General features: G+C 41.4%; 1 protein-coding gene across 11 annotated transcripts in view; it reads right to left on the bottom strand.

The window, feature by feature from the left end:
* The window catches only part of APTX (aprataxin), a 75233-nt gene that overhangs the window by 27337 nt on the left and 28699 nt on the right, over positions 1-19197 (bottom strand). For 4 of the 11 annotated variants that reach the window (XR_006210821.1, XR_006210822.1, XM_007076585.2 and 1 more), the window contains exons 2-8: positions 15050-15186; positions 13687-13733; positions 13170-13472; positions 12077-12136; positions 11037-11263; positions 4894-4997; positions 3943-4125 (exon numbers count right to left, since the gene is read on the bottom strand). Coding sequence is in view for 9 of the 11 variants with exons in the window: in XM_007076585.2 (XP_007076647.1) it covers positions 3971-4125; positions 4894-4997; positions 11037-11263; positions 12077-12136; positions 13170-13472; positions 13687-13733; positions 15050-15182 (1029 nt within the window). In the remaining 2 variants the exon portion in view is untranslated. Of the gene's footprint in view, positions 1-3436; positions 4126-4893; positions 4998-11036; positions 11264-12076; positions 12137-13169; positions 13473-13686; positions 13734-15049; positions 15187-19197 lie in introns of those variants that run through there. The other 7 variants (XM_042965194.1, XM_042965193.1, XM_007076584.3 and 4 more) reach the window with 4 other exon arrangements.

Consider the following 19197-nt stretch of genomic DNA (forward strand, 5'->3'; position numbering starts at 1 on the left):
ATTGTGATTTTAATATCAACATGCTAAACTATATAACATTGTTGATTAGGTAGAAAATTAACTGTTTTGGCAATACCTATTTTTAAAAAGTTCACTGGGCACCTTATCTGAAGTTCAGTTAAATGTTCTGCAATTCCCAAGTACATTGGCTGAGGCCTCATCGAAATCTCTGCCTTAGTCAGAGATTACTTACTGAATCCAGCACAGTCTGTACTGTTAACATACTGTACCCAAGAGATACTGCCATTCCCACTATCCTGGGATACATTCATGATATAGCTGATCTATTTATGCAGATGACTGGTTTTAGTAATGTAGATTCACTGCCTTTTAGATAGCTCATGATAAGTCGGCCAGTCAGGGTTCCTGAACCCCTCAGACCTGCTGAAGATTTCTCCATTTCCCAAGATTCCTGCCTGAATGTGGTGGCTAAACTAGAGCGAGCAGCTCCTGGGCCTGAATTCCATCTCTAGTCAGAAGACCCCAGGATGTGCATGCACCAAAGGGCTGAGGAAGGAGCAATGACACCAAAGGAGAGCATCTCAGGGATATCCTGGAGATAAGGTCTCTCCCCCTAGTCCTCCATAGGAGGTGTCTGGGATCTCCAGACACCTCCATAGGAGGGGATCCCAGATACCTCCTAAGCTCCCATGCAAAGTGGTGACTTTTTCCTTCAGAGCAGAGGTTAAGTTGGGGTTCACAGACCCCTTAGGGAGTCCATGGAAGCACTTTAAGGGTACATAAAATGTGTACACATTATTCTAGGGAGTGAGCTTCATGGCCTTCATCATATTTTTTTTTTTTAATCTAGTCTATGGAAGAATCTTCAGAGCTCTGTGGAGATCTCCAAGTTGTAGCTACTGGGACAGAGAGAGGCAGTTAGGCCAATTCTGACAGAGATCAATGCTGAATCTCTGACATCCAGCCATATCCAGTGTATGTGACTGATTACCAGATGCCAGACTCCAGGAAGCATCCCTGAACCTGCAAGGACTCTTAGTGGACCATCTCAAGTATGGTCCGGTCCTGGAAAGGACCATTTGTACCTAGATATCTCAGACAGACCCAGAAGAGGAAAAATATATAGGCTCTGAGCCTAAGGTTAGCTGAGTTCATCACAGGTCCCAGACCAAGCCTTTGTGACTGATGTCTGAGCAGGAAGGGATGGGAGCCATTGAAAAGAAACAGTTGGGGTGCATAGGTGGCTTAGTTGGTTAAGCACCCAACTCTTGATTTTGGGTCAGGTCATGATCTCATGATTGGGTCTCATGATCTCATGCATGGGCTTCTCTCTCTCCTTCTCTCTCTGCCCTTCCCCCCTCATGTGAGCACATGATCTTTCCCTCTCTCTCTCAAAATAAATAAATATTTTAAAAAAGAAAAAAGAAAAGGAAGTCATCAGCACCAGGCCTGGTCCCAAAAAGCTTGGAGCCAGGGGCGCCTGAGTGGCTTGATTTCACTTCAGGTCATGAACTCAGGTTCATGAGTTTGAGCCTCAAATCGAGCTCCACACTGTCAGTGCAGCCCTGCTTGGGATTCTTTCTCTCTCCCTCTCCCTCTATACCTGCCCTGCTCTCTCTCTAAATAAATTTTAAAAATTAAAAAAAAAAAACAAACAAAAACAAAACATGGGGCCAGGGGGCCTCCCCCAAATCCTGCAGAAACAAAGGGCTGGTCCCTATAAGTAGTCATTCTCCCTTATCTAATGCCCAAAGTCTCCCTAGGTCCTGAAATAAAATTGACCATGCAGAGGGAAGGAAGGCCTGCAACTAGCCCAGAAAACCAACCAGGAAACTGTGTGTGTATCCTGGCAGGGGACAGTCTAATCTGGAACTTTCAGAAATGCAAAGTGCTTTGAAGCCCAGACTTCATTTATATTGTGGTTCTCAGACTTTAGTATGAAAACGGTCATCCTGAATGTTTTATAATACAGATTCCTAGGCCCAAAGGATTGTGATTCAGTGGTTTTGAGATAAAGCCCAAGTGTTTACATGTTGTAGAAGGACACTAGCAATTCTGATCTCAGGTATCCATGGAGTGTACCTTTAGAAACAGTTTCTAGGGGCTTTAAGGCATCAGATGTGGAAAAGGGGCTTTAGAGGAACTGACTGTCCTCAGAGAAATCAATGATAAAATGCCACGAAGAGCTTTTGGTCAGCACAGACCCAATGCCCCTATGAGTCTATGGTCCCTACTGGTTAGTAATACATTTATATTCTTCAACTAATAGGGAAAATGAGTTTGATGCCCCAGAACCAAAACCAACTTTGAAGCCCAGGGTCCTTTACAGATTATTAAATTCTTCCCCTTTAAAGGGTCATAACAAGAATACCTACCCCACAGAATTACATACAGTGAGAAATGGGATAATCTGAAAAAAGTATTAGAATAATGCCTAGATGCACAGGAGTTGAACAAATGTTAGCTGCTATAATCATTAATTACTACTATTTAGGACTATATGACTATACCCATGCTCAACCAAAAAACCACTGTAGCATTCTGTTTGTTTATGAAAGATTGAGGTCAGATACGGTCTCCACAAATTGGTTTTCTCCAGAGAGAAGTTATTATTAAGGGTATTCTTTTATTTTTTTAACAAACTCAAGAGCAAAAAGAGCCACATCCTCAAACGGATCACAAATGCAATCAAAAGCAACATTTTAGATTTCCTTTTACCTTTAGTTCTGACATTATCCAAAAACAGATTTGCTCCAACAGTGACATCCAAATTTGTTCTGAGTAAAAAATGAAGCTATGGGGTTCTATGCAACTTTTCAGTTAACGATGATCTCTACATGCATCAGAACGGAGTTTGTGACTATTACCTGAACTCCCAATAATTTTCAACTACCTAAGAGAGCTGCCCCAAACAAATAACTTTATTTTCAGACAAAAGATCCAAGCAGGCCAGCAAGAAGGCTTGACAGCTGAACCCTGATGAACAAACATTTGGCCGAGTATTTCCTCATCAGCCAGGAACCCCTGATATTAGGGGAAAAAACCCATCTCTCCACCCCCTCACCAAGCCTATTTGCTCAGAGTGAATAAGTACTGGTGAGACACTTTCTGAGAAGGAAGCATGGATGGTTTTGGATAGAAAGGAATGAAAGGAACAGAAGAAACTAATTTCTCCATGAAGAAAGGAAAGAGTCAGAGAAAGACAAATATCATAGGACTTCACTCATATGAGGACTTTAAGACACAGATGAACATAAGGGAAAGAAAGCAAAAATAACATAAAAACAGGGAGGGGGACAAAACATAAGAGACTCTTAAATATGGAGAACAGAGGGTTACTGGAGGAGTTGTGGGAGGGAGGATGAGCTAAATGTGTAAGGGGCACTAAGGGGCACTACTCCTGAAATCATTGTTGCACTATATGCTAACTAATTTGGATGAAAATTTAAAAAAAAAAAGAAAAAACCCTGAAGATTTAAAACCAAATAAATAAGCAAATAAATAAGTAAATTAAATTAAGTTAAAAAAGAAAGGTAAGAGAAAGAATATTACAGAACAGATTAAGATCAGAGAACAAGACCAATTAGTACCTTTAAGCTAAATACCAGACCTCTTGAGCTGCTCTTCCTCTGGGGAGGAAGGATTAAATGTACAGAACAGAAATATATAGCCTGCTCTCTGATTCCATATCTTGCATTAGGTCAGTGTGAACATGGCTTTGCTCCCCGTGAGTCAGACCTGACATGGATCCTGGAGATCAGGGCTCAGGCCTGTCCCAGCCACCATCACCAGAGAACACATCCAAAACAACCCCAAATTCCTAATTCTTGAACTATTTCAGGTCATCCCATATTGGAGCCACTCAGGAACAGAAGAAGCTTTGTTTGGGGGGGGGAAGCTGCATGTTTTAATTCAAGAAATAAAAGTTCACAAGCAATCCAGAACAGGTGCCAGAAATTTGCTCTAAACAATCAGCCACACCTGCTGCAAAAGTTCAGGCTCCACAGAATCACTTTGGCCAGTGTCTCCTGAGATGCTCTTTCAGCTGAGGAATGGAAGGCAGCAGCTGCTGGCACTCGTGACAACGGAGGGGCAGCTTCAAGAGCTCAGGCATCCCATCTCGGACACTCACTCTGCCAGCGGTCTGTACCATCTCTATCACAGCTGCAGGCAAAGGAAAAAAGTTCAGAGCCCAGCTACTCTAGAAATCCAATACAAGATACCCCCCCAGAAAAGAAACTCTGACTCCACATAAAAATATGCCAGGTATCCTAAAGCTAGTAAACTTGAGGTTAAACTCACTGCTGGGAATCAGATTCTAAATCTGAGCAATCTGTTTTTGAGGTAATTACATTCCTTCAGGACACACTGTAAGGAATCCATATTATTACATCAAAAGCTTGTATCATAGTGCTTTACCCTTGGTTAGCCCTTGGTCAGTGGTAGCTGCCATCATTAACATCCCAGCATACTGAAGTTCCACAGTACATACCCTGGGAAATGCTTCCTTCTATATATACACAGCCTTCCCCTGTTAATCAACCACTCCTCACATGAGGCAGCCCCCAAGCCCCTACCCAGCTGATGGCAGAAGAGACAACTGTTAAGAGCTTTCATGTCTATGAACTCCAATAATTCTCAGGACAACCTTTAAGGCCCCTGTTGTTAGAACAAAACGTACCTTTCTGACTCTGACATAACAGCTTTCTAGATCTCTACCCTCTAACCCCACCAAGAAGGCTGCTCACAGCAAAGTGGCAATCCTACTGAACCCAAATAATCCAGTTTATTTTAATGGGTGAATCTTTAGAGGGAACACAAAGCTGTACATGGGCTTTCGAGGCCAGGTTATTATCTAGGAAAACAACTAAAGCAAATATAAGAACAGGTGAGAAAATGAAACAAACGTGAAAACTAAACAACACTGTTTACCTTGCGATTCTATGAAGTATTCTGTATTGAAAGAATTCCAATGTTTTTTGTTTTTGAGGCAAGGAGAATCAAAATCCTGGCTGATCACATGAAGATGTACATGGCTAGGTGAGAGGGGGGGAAAAAAAAAGACCATTAAATCCATTAAAAACTATGGCTTAATCAAAATGACAAACAGTAAAAGTACAGGTATATAAAATATTGCTAGTGTTTCCATTTAATCCAATTCATTCACCCATTCACTGAAGAATATGTAATGCTTGTTAAAGGGCCAAGGATTATTCTAGCACTGGGAATTTATCAGTGAACAAAATGAGAAAGGCCTCTGCCCTTACAGAAATTATATTCTAATAATGAAGACAAATAAAAAATAAGTAAACACATAAACAAGGAAAATTCAAACCATTAACACTAAGAAAAAAATAAGCCAGGGAAATGGGACACAGAGTGCTCAGGGAGTAGAGGTTACCGCTTCATCTAGCCAAGAGTGTTCAGGGAAGGCCCCTCCCAGGCAGTGATTTGGTCTGAGAAAGCAATTAGGCAAGCAAAGATCTGGGGAAAGAGTGTTTCAGGGAGTGGGGAGGCCAAGTGCAGAGGCCCTGAGATGAGAAAGAACTTCGTGCAACTGAGGAACAGAAAGGTGATAAATACATCTGGAATGGCTGGAGCCAGGGAGGTAGGGGCCAGAACATAAAGAGTCTTATAGGTTGACAAGGGGTCTGCACTGTATTCTGCTTACATGGTCTCTGATTTGCACTTTTAAAAGATCACTCTGGCTGGCCTGCAGAGAAGGAACTATAAAGAGGATAACGATGGATACAGAGACAAGTTAGCAAGCTACTGCAGAAGTCGAAGCTAGAAATAAACACACCTTAGATTAGAGCTGTAGTATTAGGAATACATTTTGCACTCGAACCAGTAGGACTCCCTAATGTGGAAGGATTGGATATGGTTTGGGGGAGGTGCCACTTACAGAGATGGGAAAGCTTAAAAGAAAAGCAGGTTTGAGGAAGAAAATCAAGAGTTCTCTTTTGGACTTATTAAACCAAGTAAGATGCCTTTTTGTATAGCTTTGACTCTTAGAATCAGTAATATTCCTATCCCCGCAATAAATAATCAAAACCAACCAATACATGCAGGAATTCAAAATGGAATATAGGCAGTAACAAACCTAACAGTATTACAAACAAATAAGGGAACCACACTGAAGGGGGTCAGGAAAAAAATAACTTGCCAAGTGAACTTTGAACAACAGTAGTTTGGATACCGTAAAGATAAAAAAAAGCTGTATACAAATACTGTGCCCTAATGAGTAAATGTGTTTCTCACAGGGGTGTGGGTTAGCAATTCTGTAACTATTTTATGTGTACACTAAGATCGAACAGGTAAGCGAATTTATGATATCTAATGAGAGCCAGATTTTTCACTGTTGGACAAAGAAATTACAACAAAAGAAAGGGGGAGACAAGAATGAACCTTGCAGAGTTGAACTAGAGCGAGAGGTATTAGTATAAATTTTTGCTTTTCCATACACATACACAAGTAGAGAAAGAAAGAAAGAAAGAAAGAAAGAAAGAAAGAAAGAAAGAAAGAAAGAAAGAGAGGAAGGAAGAAAGAGAATGTCTGTGTGGGTTAGGATTCATGCATGTATTTCCAGGCTCTATCTGCTTAGAGGACCTAGGAGCAAAGGCACTCTGGAATCAACCACTTCTCTCAATATAGAAACTTAGTATGCATGTCTTGGTTTATAAATATCATTATCCAATAAAAGAACTAAATAAAATAAAAGGTTCCTTCCAGGGCTAGAACAGAAAAAAATATAAGATGAACCTGGAACATCTTGCTCCAGAAAATAAAGAAGTGCTCAAAAAATGTTAGGGCCATATCAAAATGATACAGGACCCAACGTAAAGGAGCTTCCAAGGACCAAAGCCAGAACAATTTGAGAAATAAAATGAGTGACAAATTAAAACCTATAGAATAAAATAAACATCCATGAGTCCTTACTGATAAATAACTGAATAGATACATAATGGGGGAGAAAGGACAGCTCTTCCATACAGAAGAATTCTAATAAATAAATTAAAGAGAATGACGGAAACATAAAAGCACCATTAGGTAATGTGGGAAATCAAATAGCTCTGTCCTGGTTAAGGAGATTATAGGGAATGCATTACACTGCTTTCTGGCTCTGCTGAAAACAGCTGACCAGTATCTAGTTAACGTGTATTTAGGGTTGCGTGTGCTCATGAATTCCTTAGACCATGTTATCTACGGAATATCTTATCTTGTTCACCACCCTGCTTTCCGGCATCTGCTCTTTTGCAGTCTGGGGAATACCTTGTTTTTTTGCACGCTTTTCTAGACATTCTTACTGGCACCTACGTGCCAATTTTCATATTGCACAGTGATTTCCCTATAATGTATGCCTAATAAATACGGGAGCTTGAGAGCAGCTTGGGGTGCCTTCCCTTAGCCTCCCTTTCACGTCTCTTGACTTTTGGAGTCTTAAGTAATCCTTTCTGCTGTCCTCAGCTTTGCTGGACAAAGCCAAAAGCCAAACCCACAACTGGTGACCCCGACATGATAAGCTAAATCAGCAAGATAAACACCACAGTAATAACTGTTGCAGGCAGGACCTACCAATAAATCCTAAAACCACTGGGTAAAAGTTTGAGGACAAACAGGATAGCAGCACAGTTCCAAACTATTCAGGATATTCATCAATTACAAAGGGAAAACAGTAACTCAAGAGAGAACCCTGGCAGACATCACCATAACAAAGTGATCAAGGTTAATATCATGAGTAAAAAGCCATCTCAGCATTATGCACTCCTTGATATGATACACTTAGAGGGACCCAACATCATCTCTGGTGTTTTGAAAGGAGGAGAAAAAAAAAGAAGAAAAAAAGTATAACCTCAACCTAAACAGGAAAAAGTAACAGACAAGCCCAAAATGAGAGACATGCTATAAAACCAACCAGTATTCATCAAAAGTGTCAGGGTCATGAAAACCAGGAAAGGAGGAGGAAGTGTCACAGATTAGGCGAAACTAAGGAAAGACAATAAATAAATAAATGCAACACAGGATCCTGGACTGCATCCTGGAGCAGAAAAACATAAAAAAAAAAAAGTGAAATTCAAGTAAGGTCTAGGGCTCAATTAGTGGTGATGTTATGGAAGATCTTTGTTCTGCTTCATACTTTATTTTTTATATTTTCTAAATTTTTTACAATAAAAAAATTTGTTACCTTTTCCTTTCCACAGTGTTTATTCAAAATTACAGGGATCTTAAAAGGATATGTAAGCAGCAACTTTACTTACTGCTCATTTTGCTTCCCACCCACACCTGCCATAGCTTTTTTTAGCATTCTTAGCACAACAGCATTTGTTATATGATGAAGGTATGGACACCATGATTACTATGTGAAAAGTGCTCTACAGTCAAGGGCTCTGTTAGCCACAGGCTGCACAGCACTGGAGAAACAGAATTATGATTATGGGTGACTTTTGTCCTAAATTTTTTAGTAAGGTTCTAACAATAAACCTTATTAAACATATACAGTTGATCCTTGAACTGACCCCCCACACTATCAAAAATCCAAAAGTGTAACATTTGGCTTCCCAAAAACTACTAATATCCTACTGTTGACCAGAAGCCTCACCAATAACATAAACAGTCCATTAACACATTATTTTGTATGTTGTATTATATACTGAAGTCTTACACTAAAGCAAGCCAGAGAAAAGAAGCTATTAAACTCACAACAAAAAGAAATACTTTTATAGTATTTTACTATACTAAAAAAAAAATCTGCATATAGGTAGACCTGCACAATTCGAATCTATGTTGTTCAAGGGTCAACTGCATTTTTAAAAACATTTTTTTAATGTTTATTTATTTTTGAGAGAGAGAGAGAGAGAGAGAGAGTATAAGCAGGGGAGGAGCAGAGAGGGAGAGGGAGACACAGAACCTGAAGCAGGCTCCAGGCTCAGCACAGAGCCTGTCATGGGGCTCGAACTCACTGACCGCAAGATCATGACCTGAGCCAAAGTCCGACACTTAACTGACTGAGCCACCCAGGCGCCTCAAGGGTCAACTGCATTTTTTTAACTGAGTACAACATACATCTACCCTTAGACCTAGCAACTTCACTTGTAGGTATTTACCCAAGAGCAAAAACATGAAGTATGTCCATGATATACAAGACAATATACATGAATCTCAAAATCACAATGCTGACTAAAAAAGGTCAGACACATTATATGATTCCATTTATATGAAGTTCTAGAACAAGCAAAACTAACCTATGTGGAAAGAAATCAGAACAACACGAGGGTTGAGGAAAGGACTAACTGGAAAGGAGCACAAGGGAACTTTCTGGGATATGACAGAAATGTTCTGTATCTTAATCAGAGTGATAGTTACAGGACGTATATGTTTGTCAAAACTGACCAAACTATAAATCTGATGCAGTTTGTTGCATGTAAGCTAAGCCTCAACTTTAAAGAAAGAGTACTGGGACGCCTGGGTGGCTCAGTTGGTTGAGTGTCTAACTCTTGGTTTTGACTCAGGCCATGATATTGTGGTTCATGTCCTGGCAGTGCAGAGCCTGCTTGGGCTGCTTAGGATTCTCTCTCTCTGTCTATCTCTCTCTACCCCTCCTTCGCTCATGTGCTCTCTCACCGTCTCTCAAAATAAATGAATAAACTTAAAAAAAAAAAAAAAAAAAAAAAGGAAGAGTACTGATGGGGAAAAAATATGGCACAAAAATTTCATTTGGTTAAAGTCACCCATAATTTAAGTCATAATTATCTAAATAAAATGTGAAGAATGTTGTTGGGTAGTTAAAAAAAAAAAAAATAACCAAAACAAATTCTGATACACGCTACCACATACATGAACTTTGAAGACATTATTCTAAGTGAAATAAGCTAATCACAAAAAGAGTTTCTGTAGGATTCCACTTCCATGAATCACCTAGAGCAGTCAAATTATTAGAAACCGAAAGCAGAATGGTAACTACCAGGGACTGTAGAGGGGAATGGGAGGTAGTTTGGGAAGATGAAAAAGGTCCTAGAAAAATGATGGTGATGACTGCACAACAATGTAAATATACTTAATGCCAATAAACTGTACACTTAAAAATGGTTAAAATCCTACTCCTGAAGTCATTATTACACTGTGCTAACTTGGATTTAAATAAAGTTTTTTATTTTTTTTATTTTTATTTTTTTAACGTTTATTTATTTTTGAGAGAGAGAGAGACAGAGCATGAACGGGGGAGGGTCAGAGAGAGAGGGAGACACAGAATCCGAAACAGGCTCCAGGCTCTGCGCGGTCAGCACAGAGCCCGACGCGGGGCTCGAACTCATGGACAGCGAGATCATGACCTGAGCTGAAGTCGGCCGCCCAACCGACTGAGCCACCCAGGCACCCCTAAATAAAGTTTTTTAAAAAAATGGTTAAAGTGGTAAACTTTGTTACGTGTATTTTATCACGAAAAAACAAATGAACAAATACAAGATAAAAACTGCGAAATCCAATTAATCTGCTTATCTTGTTGCTTAGCTCAGAAGAACTGGAGGGGTGCCTGGGTGGCTCAGGTTGGTTAAGTCCGACTTCAACTCAGATCACGATCTTTGAATTCATGAGTTTGAGCTCCATGTTGGGCTCTGTGCTTACAGCTCAGAGCCTAGAGCCTGATTCAGATTCTGTATCTCCCTCTCTCTCTGCCCCTCCCTGCTCACACTCAGTCTCTCTCAAAAATAAATATTTAAAAAAAAACAACAACAACAACAACAACTATGGAGATCTGCCTTGGTTGAGTTCTTTGAACAGGTTCTGCATTTTTCTCTCATTTTATTTTAAATCTTAGATCTACTGAGCTATCATGACAAAAGTCAGTGATGTTTGTCTCCTCCAGAGCAATGGTCCTTAATCACTAAGGAGTTATAGATGCTTCTGAAAAATCTAATAAAAGTCACAGGCAAATCAGGGAGAAGGGTGGAAGTTTCAGCCCACCTTCCTTGGAAACATCCCACCCTACTCCCCTTGGCCTTGAGACTATCAGCACACCCAAGCTGAATCCATCTGTCCACTTAGAACCAGAATACACTAGCACTACCCACAACACTTACCTCATGCTGGGAATGGCATGGTAACCCAATCGGAAGCGGAGTTTGCTGGACCCAGCAAAATCTGTAATCATCTTTTCCCCCACAGTGTGCATGTGTTTAAGGAGCTCAAGATGTTCCCTGGTCACAGCCTTCAGACTGGAAATGGAAGCCCATGGTAAGACCAGCCAGTGGTGACGAGCCTTGGGGTATTTATCCTTAATCACCACCACCTGCTCATCTTTGTAAACCTAGGATGGGGCACAAGAGAAGGAAACAGATATCTACCACACATGTTCTGTGTGTCAGGTACTGTCATATTCACTAACTCACTTCATTCCCAACACAATCTTACGCAAAAGGTGTCAGTATCCCAATTTTGTCAGATGACAGCAGAGACTCAGATGAGTGTCTTGCACAAAGTCACATCATTACTAAGTGGGAAGTCTAGGATTTCAAACCAGATCTAGTTGACTCCAGAGCCTGTGTTTTCAAGCACTACACTACAGAGAATACGCAGGAAATTCACAGTACAAAATAGTTCCTATGGATTGGATGTAAAATCCCTGCAGGCATAAATTCAAAGGCACCCTTCTCCACTCTAACACAGCAGACCATGTGACACAATCATGTGTTCCAAGACGCCCTATCAGATCTGGCCCCTTGTCACCCCAGAATGTAACTTAAGAACTCACAGACTCCTCCCAGGATGACACCTGACTATTAATCCCGGGGCAGCCCAGCAACTGCAGTCACAATACATTACCTGACACTCCCGTGAAAAAAACCCCACAAAGGTTAACTCAACTTCCCTTAATAGCACCCAGAAGTTTAGGAGGAATAAGGAAGAGGAGATCTTCAGTTGAAGAACTTAGCTTCTCTCCAAAGAATTCCAGTTGCTAACTTACTGACGATGGGAAAAGCCACTTGTTCTCACCAAGTAGACCAATAAAACAAACCTCATTCAGAAGGATTGATCTCCTTTGCTTTCATTTATCCTCACTCTGTGGAGTAGTCACTTAAAAGACATGTAATACATTTCAATGCCAAAATTTTATTCTGACCTGCATTTTGGGATCCTGCATAGAAATTTTTAAGCCTTGACTCCAGTGGCCCAATGATTCCTGAAACAAAAAGGGGCAATGTAAATTGCAAATGTCAGTAGCTGTATTTGGCATTAGTTAATATTGTATGTGTCAGCAAAGTGCAACCAAACTTAGTAATGATTCATTTTTTTTAACCCTCTCTCAAAAGGTTACTGAATTTATTTATTTAATGTTTATTTATTTTTGAGACAGAGCACGAGTGGGGGAGGGGCAGAGAGAGAGGGAGACACAGAACCAAAACAGGCTCCAGGCTCTGAGCCTGACTGACTGAGCCACTCAGGCATCCCAAGTAATAAAATTCATTTTTAAGATTTAAACTATATCTGGGGCACCTAGGTAGCTCAGTCGGTCAAGTGTCCAACTTCAGCTCAGGTCATAATCTCGTGGTTCGTGAATTCAAGCCCCACATCGGGCTCTCTGCTATCAGCACAGAGCCCATTTTGGATCCTCTGTCCTCTCTCTGCCCCTCCCCTGCCCGCGCCTGCTCACTCTTACTCTCTCTCAAAAATAAACATTCAAAAAAAAAAAAAAAAAAAAAAAGAACTCAACTATATCCCCTTTACTCAATCTTTTCCCTTTATAACCATAAACCATTTCCATTTCTTCCTATACAGTAGTGAGAGCTGTGTGTCTAGATGAAAGCTGGAAATGCCAGAGTGTGAACTGCATCTTCTTTGCCCTCTCGCACCCCATCTACAGCCTAACTACATTTCCACTTTGACATCAGGATGTGAATCAGATGATCTATGAACAGCGTTCCAATGCTAACCCTCTGCAGATACACATATGACTGACCCACTTTAGCAGTACACCGCCATTACCTCCCTACCTTCGGGTGGCTTACCTCAGGACTTCAAGAAAAATGTACATAAAGGGACATTCACCCAAGTGATTGGTGACACAAACAAGTGACTCTTTCATCATGGTTAATAACCCTTGTCATGGTTAATAACCCCTTACGAGTATTTGAGCTTTACAGTGTACAAAACAATCAAGCAGTCATTATATCTCATTTAATCTCCATGTCATCTATCAGGCACACCACCCTCACCTTTTTGGTAGATGCATCTTTCTCCTTCTTTGAGGGCACAGAGCATTGGCCAGGGTCACTCCCAGGTTCCAGTCCTGTATGGGAGTCAGCTTCCTGGGCAGCACCCCTTTCTATAGAATCATTGTTGCCTGACCTCTTTCTCTTCCTGTGTGTTTCCAGGCCAGGGCTCTCTGCCTCTTCCTCAAATTCTACAATATATGGATAAAGTTCATTCACCATGTGGAGAACCTGGCCAGGCTGCAGCTTCACCTCTTGGTCCTTCCCAATTATGACTGAATCAATGCTGGTGGGATTGACCCCTACCTATAGAAAAATCAGAAAATAATTACAATGCTAGCAATAATACCATAGCCACTGCTATGCTAACCACTTACTGTGTGCCAGATACCATGCTTAAGGTTCACTTCTATTACCCCATCACTTCCACACATGACAGAGAAGCTTTCACAGGTTGGTACAGACAGCATAAGAAAATCATCAAGTATAAAATGGAAATCCAAATTAGAAACACACATACCTGCTTTACCTTGACATATCCTTTGTTACACTCTGCTTTCAACTGTACTGAAAGAGATTGAAAAAAGTTCAATCTAAAGGCCACCAAGAAGCAAGCACATGCTCCTGTTCTTCCTACAGGACAATGAAGCCTCATTCCAGGAGGCAACTTGACAGGGGTTTCCTCAAAGGCCCATGAGCAAAATCACCTATTATGGAAGTGGCTGGGCTCCAAATCCTTCCATAAAATTTCCAACAGCATACATACTCCTTTAGCTACTGCTAACATTCCTATGAGGCAGGTTTACAGAATCCCCACAATCCCTATTCCAGAGTCCTTGGCCCACTCAGGATCACAGACTCTGCAGTCAGGGAAGGGACCCAGTTGTTTCATAAGCTCTTGGATCATTGTTAAATCAGGCTTCCATTATTTAATAAAACTATCAGATGCCTTCAATAAAGAAAGGTAAAAGATACATTATTGGAAAACAGAAGTTCAGCTGGCCTTGGGTAGGCAGAGTGCAGAGAATATTCTAGAAAGAGGACTGCAGGGACAGAACAGTCTGAGCATATGTGGGAAGAAGTAACATCAAACACTTGTGAGTGAGACAAGGTGCAGAGACACCACAGCTGCTCTTCAGGGAGGACAGGCAGTAGACAGGCTAACATATACATTGCTCCAGTTGCTGTTGTAAGAAGGGGACAGAGAGTGAGAAGCAGTGTCTCCTTCTGTCTTGGACCCAGCCAGCTCAAGCATGGCTTTCCCCCCACCCCTCACTTAGATTAACTCTTGTGGGAAAAACCAAAATCACTATTGCAGACTCCAAGCACTGAGAAACCCTGTTCTGAGGAACACACTGCAGGCGGAAGGCCTGGTTGCAGTGAACAGATCAAGAGTTTACATGGAACAAATAAGTACACGGTACAGCTTTTTCCTAAGGACCTTCATTTCATTAAATCCTAGGAAAGACATCTCAAGAGCTGGATGCCATAGTCTTATAAAGACGACACCCTCCGTGTGAGGCATTATATAAAGGATGGAAGTATCCCATCACTTCTCAGACATGGTTTCAGGCTGGAGATCCCAGAATGCAACTGTCTCACTGCCCAATGGGAATCTCCCCAGGCAAAGTAGGGTGCGGGATTCAGTTCCACCATACTAACAGGATGGAACCTGCCTGCTCCCAACACTGAATATTAACCGCTTCCAGAGGGTGGAATCAGGGGTGAATGGGGCCCTGATGTTGGCTAAGAGAGCTCAGTTCCTGAGTTTTGTTTATGGCAGACAAAAGGTTTCTATCAATAGCTTCCAGGAAATGTGCATCCTTGGTTATCATTATCCTAAGGAACAAAACACAGTACTGCACATTGCTATGACCAATTACCTTGCTGTCGAGAACATTTCTTGTCAATGATCTTGGTCTCTGGGCCACGCCCAACCACCACTGCCTCCAAATGTGGAAGTCTGATTCGCTGGTGCCGGCTATCCTGTCTCACCAACCAGCACACCCGCATCATTACTCTGAGAAACAAAACAGAAGAGAATCACTGGAAAAATTAGCACACCCCAGCACCACCACACATGCCAGCTACCAGCTATTCATCTTGAGGCCAGTGACTTCACCTAGGTCTCAATTTTCTCACTTGTAAAACGTGATAATGACAGGACTCATGAGGCTGTCGTGAGAATTAAATAAGATAATGTATGTACTTCCCTCTGTGCCTAAATCATGCGAAGCAATCAAATATTTATGTTTACTGATATACTCTATGTGCTGGCCATTAGGCTACATGGTGAGGATAAAAGAATAATTAAACATTGTCTCTATCCTTGAGAGGCCTGGAGTATAGTGGGGTAGATAGACTCATATGTCAATTATTACAATATGATGTGATAAGCATTATAAGGGAGTAACCAAATATGGCATTTGCCCAGGGAAAGAAACAACCAACTCTTGTGGAGAGTATCAAAAATGGCTTAACGAGGAAAGGATATTTATGCTGAGTTTTCAAGGCATGAGAAGGAGTTTGCCTGGCAGAGAATTAAGGACATCAGAACAGAGGATGTTCTTCAGTCCAGAGGCATCTTTATGCGGATTAGAAGGTTTCCTTTCCTTGGGGTACCTGGGTGGCTCCGTCAGTTAAGCATCTGACTTTGGCCTGAGCCCTTGTGGGTTCATAAGTTCGAGCCCTACATCTGGATCTCCACTATCAGCACACACACCCAGAGAGCCTGCTTTGGAGCCCCTCTGCCCTCTCTCTCTGCCCTCTCTCAAAAATAAATAAAACATTTAAAAAAATTTTTTTCCTTTCCTTAATCGTCGTAACATACCAATATTAGAACAATACATTTTACTGCCATCTACCAGAAGATTGTCATAATAAATACACAAACCTACGTCTAAAGAGTGAATGTGGCACCTTTGTGCTATACACAACCTGCACAATAGAGAAGGTGCCGGTTTTCTTTTGAAAACAACCTGTATGGCCATGGAGAGTATCAGTAGAAGGGAAAGAGCCAAGAAATTTGGGAGAGAGATGAGGCCTGAACAAAGGCCTGAACAAAGACAATGGAGAGGAAGAAGATCCAGAAGAAACTGTGAAGGTAGATTTAACTACTGAGTGTATTTGGGGAATGACAAAGGAGTAGAGGGAGACACAAACCAAGACTTTGAATTTGGAAATAGCCATTGACTAAAATGAGCAATACACAAGGAGACATAATTTGAAGTTAAATGGCAGACGAAGAAGGGATGCTTTCAGACTGAAACACAATTAGATTACATTGCCTGTGAAAGATCCACAGGTCAAGGTAGGATATATGGGTAGAAAGCTCAGGGAAGGAATGGACTGACTGTATGTATTTGAGAAGCATCAACATGTCAGAGAAGGTGAGGCAAAGAGAGCATGAGATCACCCAGAGAGGTAGAGCAGGGAACTATGGATAGGGACAGGACTAGGATCTTTGGGATACCTCCCCCGACTCCAGAAGCTTACTGCTCAAGCCTCTAATACCCTCTCTTTGAGAAATGTGCCCTGCAGGCAAGGCAGCACTTATCAGGCACTCTGCACAAGCTTTGTGTCCGAAGGGAAGAGAAAAGAAACAAGATTTTTGAAAGTCAAAGTTTCATTACCATCTGCAAAGGATAATGCAAAGCAGGGCGAACAAATGATTGCTGAGGAGGTGCAAAGTCACAGATATTGGATCAGTCAAAAAAGGTTTTGGAAACCACCCAAATGAAAAGGCCAAGAAGACTGATAAGGAAAATAAGTGAGAGGGTATATTCCATTTTTAAAGGCACAAGTGACAAGGCAAATTTCAGCAATAAGCCATGGGTGAGGGGTGGAAAGCAGACCCTGTTGGCTGACCCAGGGGAGCTGCTCCAGAGTCATCAAAAATGGCAAAGGTATTGAACACTATGCTGAAAAGTTTAGATCTGACAATCAAGAAGAGACAACTGCCAGGTTAATGAGCTGCATGGCAAAGTGAAACGACAGCTGGGCGTGGGCAGGCTGGAGTGGAGAAGTCGAGAGTCTGAGATTAGTCAGGAGGCAGTCAACATAATGTGGACAAAAGTGAAGTCCAAAAGTTCAGCAGGTCTTCGTGAAGGGGTGGATGCAAGGCATGAAGAGTCAGTTGTAAACCTAAAATCCTCAACCTGGAGCCTCAAGTGATGATGGTGCTATAGGCACGTTCCATTTTTAAATGATATGTATTCAGAGGCACATCTGTTTGCACTTACTGGAAACTGATGAATGAGCAGGAAGTGGACTGAGAAATGAAGTATGTCTTCATCAGGCTTTGAGAAAGTAGTCACGTGGTGACTGACAACTCACAGTAATAACAAAAGAAATGTGAAGAGAGCACAGTTTGAGAGCAGGGACAGGAAAGAATCTGATGGGCAGCTGAGAGCATGGCTGGCTGTTGCAGGATAATAGAAACTACCCCTCCTGCCCTCCACACACACTCATTCTTGTCAAAGTTCTCAAGTTATGATGTTTCTATTTACAAATTCTTGAGAAGCTAAAGCAGTGACTCCACAATGCTTATGCAACTAACCTTGACCAACTTTTTAGCCCATTTTAGTCTTAGGATCCATTTTCTAGGAATGAAGCATTTTAGAATATGGGGAATGCATGATAGGCGCTCCTGAATCTCAATATAGTCCATACATTAAAACTCCATAAAGTGCAAGCTCTAAAACAGCAGAAGTCCATTTTTTGCTTACCAATATGTCCCCAGCACTTAATACTTGACATACAAGAACACAGTACATACTTGCAAGTAAATGACCAGACAATAATCCTATCCAGGTTCTCTCGCCTTCCTTCTCTTTCCTCTGCTCTGGCTCCTCTTAAGCCATCCTTTGCTCCTCTCCTTGGGCAATCCCATCCTCACATCTATGTGGATAAATCCTAATTCTCTATTTTCCAACTCCCTACTTTTCATTCCAGAGTTGTCGGGACTAGTCAGGAAAAAAAAAATCTAGTTATATCTTAAGGAACCAAGTGATCTGATAGGCCATGCAAGCCCAGCAATCTGAGAGTGTAGAACAGTGATGTCCAGTAGAATTTTTTACAATGATGGAAGGGTTGTACACCTATGTTGTCCAATAATGTAGCCACCATGTGACAATCAAGCATCCAAAATGTAGCTAGTGTGACAGAAAACCTCAATTTCTTAGATTCTTTTTTAACTTACATTTAAATAGCTACATGTGGCTGAGGGCTATCATGATATTCAACCCAACTTGCCCAACCCTGATCAGTCCCAAATTCCTCAAGCCTGAGGTTAAGACCCTCGTACTCTAACCCCACAAAGGTTACTTATGTCACCTCCTACTTCCTTTCATAGAACTAGCCCCACCTTTCCTTTCCCCCAGACTCACATACATTCATTCTTACACACAAATACATCCCTCAGGTATGATATACTGAATCATGTCTCCCGAATAAGTCATTCTCAATATGATCTCCAGGCATTCGATCATACTCTTTCCTCCCCTCCAGAATCCCAAATCCTTCTCAACTTCCAAGCCCCACCTCCCCCCAGAGGTCTTCTCTGATTATCTTCTCTTCCCTACCCCTACATCTTGCTATTGGGTGTGGTTAATTTACCTTCACAGTTCTCTGAAAATTAAATGTGGATGTAATTCCACTCTCCAAATGAGATTATAATCTCCTTGTAAACAGACTGCATCACTGCCCATCCATACAAAAACTCAGAGGAAGGGTCTCTTAAAGATCACTGCCCTGGGCTAGGCCTGGCCTTATACTTCTGGATCCCCTGGAGTTCAGCATGCCTTTATCAAGTGCATACTAAGTGCTAGGCACTTGTTAAATGTCTTGCTTATATCATCTCATTTAATTTTCACAACTCTCATCCTAAGAAAGAAAAATTTAAGGCTTAAGAAAAAATAGGCAACATGTACAAGCCACATAGCTAATACGTGCCAGAGTTAGGATTTGAATCAATTCTAAAGAATGGATTCTTGGGGTGCCTGGGTGGCTCAGTCGGTTAAGCATCTGACTC

The sequence above is a fragment of the Panthera tigris genome, chromosome D4 (assembly GCF_018350195.1).
Source record: "Panthera tigris isolate Pti1 chromosome D4, P.tigris_Pti1_mat1.1, whole genome shotgun sequence".
Lineage (NCBI taxonomy): Eukaryota > Metazoa > Chordata > Mammalia > Carnivora > Felidae > Panthera > Panthera tigris.